Genomic DNA, 13,878 nt, shown 5'->3' on the forward strand with positions numbered 1-13,878 from the left:
CTACCGTGGGCAACCTTATCAAACGCTTTGCTGAAATCCATATACACCACATCAACTGCTCTACCCTCGTCTACCTGTTCAGTCACCTTCTCAAAGAACTCAATAAGGTTTGTGAGGCATGACCTACCCTTCACAAAGCCATGCTGACTATCCCTGATCATATTATTCCTATCTAGATGATTATAAATCTTGTCTCTTATAATCCCCTCCAAGACTTTACCCACTACAGACGTGAGGCTCACCGGTCTATAGTTGCCGGGGTTGTCTCTGCTCCCCTTTTTGAACAAAGGGACCACACTTGCTGTCCTCCAGTCCTCTGGCACTATTCCTGTAGCCAATGATGACATAAAAATCAAAGCCAAAGGTCCAGCAATCTCTTCCCTGGCCTCCCAGAGAATCCTAGGATAAATCCCATCAGGCCCCGGGGACTTATCTATTTTCAGCCTGTCCAGAATTGCCAACACCTCTTCCCTGCGTACCTCAATGCCATCTATTCTATTAGCCTGGGGCTCAGCATTCTCCTCCACAACATTATCTTTTTCCTGAGTGAATACTGACGAAAAATATTCATTTAGTATCTCGCCTATCTCTTCAGACTCCACACACAATTTCCCATCCCTGTCCTTGACTGGTCCTACTCTTTCCCTAGTCATTCGCTTATTCCTGACATACCTATAGAAAGCTTTTGGGTTTTCCTTGATCCTTCCTGCCAAATACTTCTCATGCCCCTCCTTGCTCGTCTTAGCTCTCTCTTTAGATCCTTCCTCGCTACCTTGTAACTATCCATCGCTCCAACCGAAACTTCACACCTCATCTTCACATAGGCCTCCTTCTTCCTCTTAACAAGAGATTCCACTTCCTTGGTAAACCACGGTTCCCTCGCTCGACGCCTTCCTCCCTGTCTGACCGGTACATACTTATCAAGAACACGCAGTAGCTGATCCTTGAACAAGCCCCACTTATCCAGTGTGCCCAACACTTGCAGCCTACTTCTCCACCTTATCCCCCCCAAGTCATGTCTAATGGCATCATAATTGCCCTTCCCCCAGCTATAACTCTTGCCCTGCGGTGTATACTTATCCCTTTACATCATTAACGTAAACGTCACCGAATTGTGGTCACTGTCCCCAAAGTGCTCTCCTACCTCCAAATCCAACACCTGGCTTGGTTCATTACCCAAAACCAAATCCAACGTGGCCTCGCCTCTTGTTGGCCTGTCAACATATTGTTTCAGGAAACCCTCCTGCACACACTGTACAAAAAACGACCCATCTATTGTACTCGAACTATATCTTTTCCAGTCAATATTTGGAAAGTTAAAGTCTCCCATAATAACTGCCCTGTTACTTTCGCTCTTATCCAGAATCATCTTCGCCATCCTTTCCTCTACACCCCTAGAACTATTAGGAGGCCTATAAAAAACTCCCAACAGGGTGACCTCTCCTTTCCTGTTTCTAACTTCAGCCCATACTACCTCGGAAGAAGAGTCCCCATCTAGCATCCTCTCCGCCACCGTAATACTGCTCTTGACTAGCAGCGCCACACCGCCCCCTCTTTTGCCTCCTTCTCTGAGCTTACTAAAACACCTAAACCCCGGAACCTGCAACATCCATTCCTGTCCCTGCTCTATCCATGTCTCCGAAATGGCCACAACATCGAAGTCCCAGGTACCAACCCATGCTGCCAGTTCCCCTACCTTGTTTCGTATACTCCTGGCATTGAAGTAGACACACTTCAAACCACCTACCTGAACACTGGCCCCCTCCTGCGACGTCAAATCTGTGCTCCTGACCTCTATACTCTCATTCTCCCTTACCCTAAAACTACAATCCAGGTTCCCATGCCCCTGCTGCATTAGTTTAAATCCAAGTCATTGTAAACATAAGGAGGCCCCAAGACAGATCAGTGTGGCACTCCACTTGTCACATCTTGCCAACCTGAAAATGACATGTTTATGCCTACCCTTGGCTTCCTGTTAGTTAGCCAGCCCTCTATCCATGTTAATACATTACCCCCTCCACAATGAGTTGTTATTTTGTATAGTAACCTTTGATGTGGCACCCTGTCAAATCTAGGTACAGCACATCCACAGGTTCCCCTTTATTCATCTTGCTTGTTACTTCCTCAAGGAACTCGTATAAATTAGTCAACGTGATTTCCCTTTCACAAAACCATGTTGACGCTGCATGATTGCATTGAGATTTTCTAGATGCCCACTATAACCGCCTTAATAATGGATCCCAGCAATTTCCCTACAACCGATGTTAGTTAACCAGCCTGTAGTTCCCTGTTTTGTGCCTCCATATTTTCTGAAATAGAGCAGTCACATTTATTTAGAACCATAGCACCACTACAGTGCAGAAGGAGGCCATTCGGATCATCAAGTCTGCACCGGCCCTCTGAAAGAGCACCCGACCTAGGCCCAACCCTATCTCTATAACCCCATTTAACCTGAACATCTTTGGACACTAAGGGGCAGTCTACCCAACCTGCACATCTTTGGGCTGTGGGAGGAAACCGGAGCACCTAAACCCACGTAGACATGGGGTGAGCGTGCAAACTCCTCATTAACTCCCAAGGTTGGAATTCAACCTGGGTCCCTAGCACCGTGAGGCAGCAGTGCTAACCAGAATGCCAACATGCCACCCCATTGTTATTTTGCAATCTGATGGAACCTTTCTTGATTCTACTATCTGAGGAGACACATCCTTTAAGACACGAACATGATATCCATCATGACTTGCGGACTTGTCATCTTTTAGCTCCAATACTCATTATGCATTTCTCCTTTCCTTTCACCACCTGATTCCCAAATATATCTGAGATGTTATTTGTATCTTCTACAATGAACACCAGTGCAAAATATCTGTTCCATTCACCCACCATTTCCTTATTTACCATTATTAATTCCTCATTCTTTGTGTGGTATTATCATACATGAAGGGAATGTAAGGATTAATGGAATGGATACAGACAGTCACTAGAGGCAGCTAACCCTAGAAGTATATAAGAGAGAATACAGAGCCTTGTGGGACAGAGTGTTGGAGTAGCTGGTAGGAGCAGGAGCTGAGCGAGGAGTACTGAAGATAGTGAGAGAGTATGAGAGTAGTGGATGAGTTAGATGAATATAGTTTATGTGTGTTTAATAAACTGTTAGTTCTTAAGGATGTGTCAAATGCAATTGTAGTGTTGAATAAATAGGTTTGTTATTTTACAAGACTCGTGGTTCTCTGATCAACACTACACACCAAAGCCATATCATAGAATCGTAGAATTTACAGTGCAGAAGGAGGCCATTCGGCCCATTGAGTCTACACCAGCCCTTGGAAAGAGCACCCTACCTAAGCCCATACCTCCACCCTACCCACACCTCCACCATATCCCATACCTCCACCCTATCCCCACACCTCCAACCTATCCCCGTAACCCCAACTAACATTTTTTGGACACTAAGGGCAATTTAGCATAGCCAATCCACCTAACCTGCATACCTTTGGACTGTGGGAGGAAACCGGAGTACCTGGAGGAAACCCACGCAGACACGGTGAGAATGTGCAGACTCCGCACAGCCAGTGACCCAAGCCGGGAATCGAACCTGGCACCCTGGAGCTGTGAAGCAACTGTGCTAACCACTATGCAACCGTGATGTCCCAATGAATCTGGTCAGAGCAAGGCAGAAAAAAACACATGGTACCAGGAGTTTGTCCCTAGAAAACTAGCATAGGTAGATTAGTGAGTACACCATAAATGGAAAAAATACACGATGATTGATCGAAGCAATCAAGCCTCTACATCTAAAAGAACATCCAAGAAGCATGCTGGAGATTCTGCGGAAACCGGATCATCTCACTACAGACGGTAAAATATATAGAAACTGGGCGTTCTTCAAGCAGCAGTTTGAAAATTTTCTGTGTGCTGCCGCGCTTGAAAAGGTCTCAGAACGACAGAAACTAGCACTCCTCGTACATTTGGCTGGACCTCTGGCTGTAAAGCTGTATAACGTATTCTATCTTGAGAATGAGGATGAGAAAAATCAGTTTCTAATTGTCATGGAGAAATTTGATGAGTATTGTGGGCTTCCAACAGAGTAAAAGCCAAGTAAAATATGGCCAAGATCTTCCAGAATCTGGAAGATTCTGTTAAAATGGCCCATGCGAATACAGCAACTAAAAATGTTGAATCGGGAAAGTGGCGCGAAGATTCGCGAGTCAGTTGGAGCTGTGGCGCAGGTCAAAAGTGGGTGCACTGGAAGTGAAGGCCAATTTGTGCAAATGCACCTGAAGAAAACGCATGATTCAGAGTTTGAAAGCTCTGGACATGTGCGGGACCAGATTGCACATGCGCACATTGAAAGAAGACCCGATTCAGAAAATTACCACATGCGCACTTGAAAAAAGAGCACACACTGGCCGACGATCATTTTGCGCATGCGCACTGGAAGTGTGCTTATGGTGTCGCTGATATGATGATGTCAGAATGTTGCAAATCCTTAAAGGGACAGTCCTCAGTAATGGGAAAAAACGTTTTAAAGTGCAGAAAACGGAGTGAAACTCCACCAGCAGCACAAGAACACTTGTGCAGCAGTAGTGACATGACAGTCACTTGTCCACGAGTTGGTCCACGAAATGAAGAATCTTACACTGACTATACGAACATCAGCAGTGTCCACAGAGACGAAAAAGGGTTGGAAAACTCAACCAAAGATAGCGAACACGAGCAGTTCGGAGAAGAGGATACCTTCATGGTAGCGACAGTCACTGAGGTTGCTCCAAAGGATTCAAGTGAGGAATCCAGTATGCCTCTCCAACAAAAGATCAGTCAGAGATGGACTGTAAAGCTCAATCTAAATGGCATAGCAACACCATTTAGCATTAATATGAGAGCTGAAGCGAATATGATTTTGCGGAAGTCATTGCTGCAAGCAAAAAGACACCGACCATAGGGAAGTCTAGGTGTCAGCTGATGGACTACAGTAGGAACACAGTCGTCTTGTAAGGTACATGTTGTCTGTTGGTAAGCCATGAAAACATTGAAATGCCTCTAAGCTTTGAGGTGGTCAACAATGAGCAGATATCGGGAATAGATGTGCAAGCTTGTACAGCATTGGATCTGATCCGGAGAGTATATGCGACAGATACGGCGGCGGATCAAGGAGAAAACTAGGAAAGTCTAGCATGTTTATTTAAAGAGCCTATAGAAGAAGATTGGGAGAGTCTAACCGCTGTAGGTTACAGCAGAGACACCGATGAGGAATCGGATCATGTGAAGAGGACCAGGAAGGACGAGACACGTTATTTGCAAATATTGAAGTAGAGACTGCTAGTAGCATTCAAGTTGGACAGGATTGTACAAAGGCTGATGTTAGTAGTTCCACAGTAAACAGGTCACAGGAGAGCACAGCAATGATGAACAGCTGTCAAAGAGATGAAGACTTCTTGGACAAGTTGGTTCCAGACATGGAACACCAAGAGTTCGAACATACACTTGAACATCCAACAGGAACTGATGTTACAGAGCTCGATGGTACATCAGAGAATCCTGAGGGCATGGATGGTAGACAAGTTGAATTTGAATTGATAAGGCATCAAGGAACTGATCCTGAGCACACTGGTTTGGGTTCCACATACATTGCTCAGAGGTACGTTCGTGACACCACTGGACAATTTGATAACACATGGAACTTGCATGACAGGCAAGTGTTGGAACGTGCAGTTATGATTGACAGCAAGACAAGGAACTGGAACTGCAGCACAGTGCTTGAAACACAACTACCATTCAAAGTAGAACAGACACATGCGTGTGTTGACAAGGCCAAGTTCAAGACTAATGACACTAATGCCAGGAAGAACAGGATATTGTTTAAGCAACAACAGCATTCCAATGGTCGGGAAGTGGTGATTCTTGTTATTCAACCAGATACCACACAGGTTGTGAAGGCAAGAAATACAAACTCAACATCACAGGCACAGGAAGAGACCAAATCAGACGATGAACATGGTTCAACCATTCAAACTTTTGACTGATTGGAATGATGGTTTAATAATTATGTGACCATTACTGCAGTGAAGACTGAGTGCTTACTCAAGGTTATGGATTGTAAAAAGTTTGAACAGTTTAAAACAAAAAATTGTTTTATTGTTTTAATAAAAAACTGCTCAAACACTTGTAATGCCAAGACAATGATTTTGCGATATTTGATACTAACGATCTCCATTTATCTTAAAGACGAGAATTAGAAAGATAGGGGGTTAATAGGTTACGTAGGCATTGGTACTGCATGTTTGATTAATACTGCGTGCTATAAGGATGTAAGAAAAATATCTTAAAGTGTAATAATCTTTCTATTAAAAAAAGGAGGAATGTGGTATTATCATCCATGAAGATAATGAGGAAATGGAATGGATCCAGACAGCCACTAGAGGGAGCTAATCCTACAAGTATATAAGAGAGGATACAGAGCCTTGTGGGACAGAAGGTTGGAGTAGGTGGTAGGAGCAGGAGCTGAACTAGGAGTACTGAAGATAATGAGAGAGCATGAGAGTAGTTAATGAGCTAGTGAGTTAGATAGTAGATGAATATAGTTTATGTGTGTTAAATCAACTGTTAGTTCTTAAGGATAAGTGTTGAATGCAATTGTAGTGTTAAGTAAATAGTTTTGTTAGTTTACAAGGCTTCTTGTTCTCTGATCAACACTACACATCAAAGCCACCTGGTTAGAGCAAGGCAGAGAAGAACACACTCTGGAGGACCAATGCGCATCTCGGCAATGCCCCCGGGAACACCAAGCTATCTAGTAAGGTCCCCCCGAGTCCGATCCCTGGCAGTGCCAACCTGGCATTCGGGCACCTTGGCACTGCTAAATTATCACCCCAACAGTGGGAATGCTGGGGTGCCAACCTGCCCTGTCTCCGACCACCCTGAGAATCTCTAATGGCCTGGGAGACCGCGGATGCCATTACGTTAATGGAAACCAGTAGTATACAGCACCCTTGCGAGGTCTCCCAGGCCCGGCCATTAGGTTCCAGGCGCTGGGAGAATCCCGTGAACGCATTTTTAAATAGCTCATTTAAATATGCAGTTCTGGATCACCCCCAGTGAGGGCGAGACCAGATTGTGAGGTCTCGCGAGATTTAATATAATCCCGCGAGGCGTTTCGAAAGTTGTAAATCTCAAGAGAGGCCTCTCCCGACACCAAGACGGGTGTGCCGACTTCGCTGAACCACGCTCAAGATGTTCTAGGCTGCTGTTTGAGGCAAGGGAAGAGATTTCAGTGGCTCTGATTCAATTTTTCAAGTCCTCCCTGGCCACTGGAAACGGGACAGAGGACTGGAGGACAGCTCATGTGGTGCCACTGCTCAAAAAGGGAAGTAGGGAAAAAACACATAATTACAGATCAGTGAGTCTAACATCAGTGGTAGGGAAATTATTGGAAACATTTCAGAGGGACATAACTAATCTCCTCTTGGCATTACAAGTGCACACCTAAATACCTCTTAAATCCTATGAGGGTCTCTGCCTCCGCCACCCTTTCAGGCAGCGAGTTCCAGACTCCCACCACCCTCTGAACCTCCTGTCACTTACCTTAAATCTACACCCCTTGGTCATTGAATCCCCGCCCAAGGGGAAATGTTTCTTCCTATTTACTCTATCTATGCTCATAATTTTATACATCACATTCATATGCCCCCTCAGAATCCACACAGTCACCCAAGGCTGGAATTGAACCAGAGTCCCTGGCGCTGTGAGGCTGCAGTTCTATCCACTGTGTCACCGTGCCACCTGATCTTCTAGGTGATGGATACTGTCTCTGGGCCCTCTTTCCACCCACTCTTCTAGGTGGTGGATACTGACACAGGGTCCTCTTTACACCCACTCTTCTAGGTGATGGATACTGTCTCTGTGTCCTCTTTCCACCCACTCTTCGAGGTGGTAGATAATATTTCTGCGTCTTCTTTCCACCCACTCTTCTCGGTGATGCATACTGTCTCTGGGTCCTCTTTCCACCCACTCTTCTAGGTGATGGATATTTGTCTCTGCATCGTCTTTCCACCCACTCTTCCAGGTGATGGATACTATTTCTGCATCCTCTTTCCACCCACTCTTCTAGGTAGCGAATACTGACACTGGATCCTCTTTACACCCACTCTCCTAGGTGATGGATACTGTCGCTGGGTCCTCCTTACACCCACTCTTCTCGGTGGTGAATTCTGACACAGGGTCCTCTTTACCCACTCTTCTAGGTGATGGAAACTGTCTCTGTGTCCTCTTTCCACCCACTCTTCTAGGTGATGGATACTGCCTCTGGTTCCTCTTTCCACCCACTCTTCTAGGTGGTGGATATTGACACTGGGTCCTCTTTACACCATTGAAGAAGAAACATTTTGGTACACTCGACCCATTAGTTGAAGAAGCAGCCTTGAATATAAATCTGGACGCAAAATGTTTTCGTAGTTTCTAAACCAAACTTATTGGTATAATAATGCAAGCTGTGGGAGAAATCGCTCTGTCGTGGCAGTAAGAGTGGAAGGAAAAGGAACAAAGTCAATTCAGTTTATCCTCTAAAATCAGTTGATGTAAATAGTTGGGATTTGGCAGTACTGACGTACTTACCAAGTGAGCTGTAGACTGCTGGGACACCATTTGCCACTGGGACAATATTGTACAGATAAAGAAAACATACGGAAAATTGCCATGCCAGTGCTTATCTAAGCTGAATTCTCTGTCAGGAACAATATGGGATTATTCGGAAAACACCACAGCTATTGACATTTTGATACTGGAAGTAGATTAGAAGCATTTGTGGCTTTAAAATGTAACTAAGGTTATATGTAAGCAATGTCAGTATCAATTTAGCTTTACAAATAATGTTTTGCTTTTAGGAGAACGCTGCCTGGATGACGATACTTATATGAAAGACTTATACCAACTTAATCCAGATGCAGAGTGGGTTATAAAGCCTCGGTGTCAATGAAGTTCTTTTATTAATAGATGGACAGCATGATTAGGATATAATGGATACAACAGGCCCTGTACAGCTAAGGAAGTGACACCAACCAGACAGACTCATTATGCCGGTACTGGAATTTTATTACAGGCGACCAGAAGAGAAAACAATGTTGTTTATGATCAGCAATGTCAAATTCTAGAGCAAAACCGAACTTGAAACAGGGTCAGGTACTGAAAGAGCAAATCCCTGTATTATCATTTTTAAAATTTAAATTTATTGGATTTGTATTCTTTTAAGGATATGAAATTGGAAGAAAGCATGTTATAGTATGGTAAGGACATAAAAAAAATTATTCACATCAACAAAAACAAAGTTTTGTTGGAAAACAGATTATTTGGTGGCAGTGTTCCCTCTAAGCTGCATGCCTGTGTTGCCACACATAAAAACCCTAACCCTAACCATAATAAAATGAAGTGCTACACACTTATTTAGTACAGCTGTACACACCCTGATGGTTAAATGAGGTTTCCCGCCACTCTAATCCAGCAGCGTAGAACTGGTAGACTGGCGTGACGGAAATTAACAAATAATAGTCAAGCCTGATATGATCAATCAGATATAATTAACAGCCAAAATTCATTCTTGGCAGTTCCTGGAGCCTGAATCACTGCATTAGTTCTTGAGGCTCACTCTCCGTCTCTCCTGCTCACTAACCCTTCTGCTCTCCCTCTGCTGGCTACTTCTCTTCCCAACTCCCCTGCTCACTGCCTCCCTACCCGACTCTCCCTCTCATCTCTTTGCTTGCTGCCTTGACCCTCCCGCTCACTGCTTCCAGGGGTGAGTGGGAAACGGTGTGTGGTCGGGGGGAAGCAGTCTGCTGAACATAAGTTGAATGAGTTGTTAAGTTATTAAGGGTTAGTAAAATAAATTTTGGAACAGTTGATACCACTGATCTCGTAGAATCGTGGAATCCCTACAGTGCAGAAGGAGGCCATTCAGCCCATCGATTATGCACCGACCCTCTGAAAGAGCACCCTATCTAGGCCCACTCTCCTGCTCTACCCATGTAACCCCACGTAACCTGCACGTCTTTGGACACTAAGGGGCAATTTTAGCATGGCCGATCCACCTAATCTGCACGCCTTTGGATTGTGGAAGGAAACCGGAGGAAACCCATGCAGACACAGTGAGAACATACAAACTCCACACAGTCACCCAAGGCCGGAATTGAACCACTGTGCCACTATATCACCGTACTGTGCAGTAATCCTGCTTCAACTGGTTTTGTAGAATTATTAAAGCAAGATTGATCCCAAAGCCATTCGACACATTAGAAACAGAAGGTCATATCTAGAGAGTTTGTGAAATGTTTTGGATTCCTATCCCAGACTTCCAAATAATAATGCAAAGATTCTTGTGAGGGTATCTCATGGAACAGTTTAAACAATGCATATTGCAAACATTATCTCTCCTCAATTCATTTTTGTGTGCTTTGAGAGACTTGCTTTACTGACGCAGACACTCACGCAGACATGGGGAGAATGCGCAAACTCCACATGGACAGTGACCCTGGGCCAGGATAGACCCCGGGTCCTTCGCGCCGTGAGACAGCCGTGCTAACCACTGCACCACCATGCCGCCCCTTGTTTACTTCAGTGAATCACTTTATTACTTCACAATTCATTGATTATTGATCTAAAAATCTGTAGGGGGAATAAATGTCACTACTTCCCCAAATCCGACCTCAACAGTCGTTCTTCCTCCTGGGATTCCATTCTCTCTTCACTACAACATTGTTTGACCCATCTTCCATGATTTAATTTCCTCCTTCAATATTCACATAATTTGCAGGGATAATGTGTCTCTCTGACCTTCCCCCTCCAGTTCACAAGACCTAACCTCTCTGATTGCATGTGATGACGTGAAGACATTATTGAGCTCTTTTCCTCAGTGTTACAGAAACAACACACCAATAAGCTCAAGAGGTTGAAGCTGTCTTCCCCACATTTACTATCAATTCAACAGGCAAGCCTCCTTAGCTGTTTTTTTTCCCAGCTTGTCAAATTGAACCAAAACATCCTTGTCTTGAGTCATCACTACCAATTCAACTCTTCTGCCAAACAAATAAAATACAACCTATAATATAATAACTAAGAAATGCCTTTCATATATGGTAGTGTCGTGGTTATGCTATTGAACGTAAAACTTAGATGGCATGAGTTAAAATGCCATATTGGTAAATTAAGTCTAGTGGTTTGTGGACTAACATATTATCGTTTCAATGGCTGGGGGATGATTCTTTGTTCTTCAACCACACTTATGGGCTGGAAATCTCCAACCCTCGCTGGATTCTCTGGTCCCACCACCAGTGCATTCCGCCCACGGGTTTCCCGGCGGCATGGGGTATCTTCATTTTGAATTCCCATTGACAGCAGTGAGAGCAGAGAAACCTGTCATCAACCAAAGGCGTGCCACCGAGAAACATGCAGCAGGGAGACCGGAGAATCCTGCCCAGCTTTTTGTTTGTACTGATGGTGCACACCTGTATGCTACCCAGCTATTGGCACAGAAAAAAACATTTGTCAGACACATGGCTGGAAGAATTACAGGGAACATTGCTTAGTAATATCAGTCAGTCATGCAGCACATTACCAAAACACAAATTAACTCCAAACTCTTCTAAGAACAAGTTTGAAAATACTTTACAAGTTATATCACAGACAAATTACGAGCAATTAGATGAAGAAAATCTCTCATGTAGAGGGAAACTCTTTTGATATAAAATAGAAAATGCTGGAAGAACCCAGCAGCTCTGGTGGCATCTGTGAAGAGAGAAAGAGAGTTAATTTTTGGAGTCCTTTGAACTCTTCTTCAGAACTTTGGAAATTCTTTTGACATTGGTTAGGCCCATTATCATGCATGTTCAATATCCGAAGGCTAAAGGCACTTGCTGAACTGGGCCTTGGACCTCATCACCATAATCCAAGAGAGCGATGGATATACAAGACTAACTTTAAGCACAACTCTTAACCAGAACTGGTTGGGTTACTTCCAGCACTTTTCTTTCAGAGGTATTAACAGACTTAAAATAAGCAGGTTAATGTCAATTAAATAGCAATGAAATTTTACATGAACATGCCGTGTTAATATTGCAAACAGAAATATGTAGATTTATTTCCATGCAACCTAAAGACTTCAATGCTTTGACTAAAAGTTTGCAGCAAAAATAAATGTGATGGAAGTTTTATAAAAGTAGAAAAAGGGAGACAGATTAAATAAGAATGAAGTAACTCAACTGATTTATCAAAATGATCTCCTGTGCTGCAATCCCATTGACATATCGCATTTAGTAAATATTCTACAATTTTTCTCATGGGATGTTTATAACAAAAATAACATGCTTTAAAGAGGCTCCATCATATTGATTCAATGGTACTGCTTTGAAGAGGATTGAGATGTGATTTTTAAAAAGAAACAAATTATTGAATTGTTTTAGATTTTTCTTTTGTTTAATATGTTCAAAATTAACTGATTGTTTTATACTGTTTTAATACATTTTCAGTTTTCAAACTGTACAGTTACATTTTCTAGTCCTGTAAATAAAAATATATATGATCTATTTGTTGCAATGTTGTTGCATTTGTCATTTAAGGCTGTTAGTAAGAATGCATTGTATGTGGAGAATATTTCTATAGATACTAATGTAATCAACACTGAAACAAACAAATATTTTGTCACATAGCATTGTTACCTTCCAATTTCAACAAGTAGTCAATAGTACAATAATAATGCATCACCCTGACAACATGCACTGTGCATATCGGGATAAAATATTGCATAGTCGATAATATAATAAAATATCCAATGTTTAGTCACTGGACATTCATTTTATTTTTAAATTCTTTTTCTACGGGATGTGGGTGTCACTGGCTGGGCCAACATTTAATGCCCATCCCGAACATCCCTCCATTTCAGAGGGCATTTGAGAGTCAACCACATTGCTGTGGATCTGAGTCGCATGTAGGGTAAGATTTCCTTTTCTAAAGGACGGAACAAAGGGCATTAGTGAACCAGATGTTTTTTTTATGACAATTCATGGTCATCATTAGACTTTTAATTCCAGATTTTAAAAAAAATTCAAATTTCACCATCTGTCGTGGTACAGTTTGAGCACGGGTCCCCAGATCTTGCCCTCACAATTGCAGTCTGTGTTTGCATAAGGGAGAACGTTTCCCTGTCCACTATAATAAAATGCTCCCCTTATTTTTATACTTGATTTGTCTATTAATAAACAAAGTAAATCTTATTCCCTGTGTCTTTTTTGATATTATTATAAAGTCACTCGGTAGTACACAACTTGTGTGTTTCTGAAAAGAGAGACATATTGCTGAAACCTTTTGTCTTGACTAATGTTACTCATGCAGGAGTAGATTATTATGTTGGTTTGAAATTGGACTTTCTTACATTTGTGCTTAGGAGCCAGATTTTCTTCACGACCTGTTGCGTGTTTCACCACGGCAGAGGTGGCCCACCATTGGCCGGTGGTGGGATCTTCTGGTCCTGTCATTGACAAAGGGGTTTCTCGTTGAATGCACCTCTCGCAGCCGGATAACCCGCGGCAGGGGTGCGCCGTCTGCAGGAGTGGACGATCCCATTGGCATGAACGGCCAGAAAATTGCAGCCTATGAGTGCAAATCTTGGGTAACATGTCTCTCTTTTCTGCAATCTCTCTCTCATCAGGTACCGTACGCTAAGAGGGTGTCGGCGACTATGATACTCCACGTTCATTGATTATCTTCATTACATTCATCCAGTTTGCCAGGCTCTTTAGAAAGATTGTTCTTTCTGTACCTCAATCACATTTACTTGCATCAGCATCAGACTTTTAAATCATGATTTCTTATTACGTGTCCAAGAAATTCCAACTTCCT

At 43.1% G+C, this 13,878-nt stretch overlaps 1 protein-coding gene across 2 annotated transcripts in view; it reads left to right on the forward strand.

Moving 5' to 3' along the window:
• The window catches only part of arhgap18 (Rho GTPase activating protein 18), a 117,964-nt gene extending 105,398 nt beyond the window's left edge, over window positions 1–12,566 (forward strand). For both annotated transcript variants that reach the window (XM_072499216.1, XM_072499218.1), the window contains exon 15: window positions 8,880–12,566. In XM_072499216.1, coding sequence (XP_072355317.1) covers window positions 8,880–8,971 — 92 coding nt within the window. In that variant the 3' untranslated portion in view covers window positions 8,972–12,566. The remainder of the gene's footprint in view (window positions 1–8,879) is intronic.
• The last annotated feature ends 1,312 nt before the right edge of the window (window positions 12,567–13,878 follow it).

The sequence above is a fragment of the Scyliorhinus torazame genome, chromosome 4 (genome assembly GCF_047496885.1).
Source record: "Scyliorhinus torazame isolate Kashiwa2021f chromosome 4, sScyTor2.1, whole genome shotgun sequence".
Taxonomy (NCBI): domain Eukaryota; kingdom Metazoa; phylum Chordata; class Chondrichthyes; order Carcharhiniformes; family Scyliorhinidae; genus Scyliorhinus; species Scyliorhinus torazame.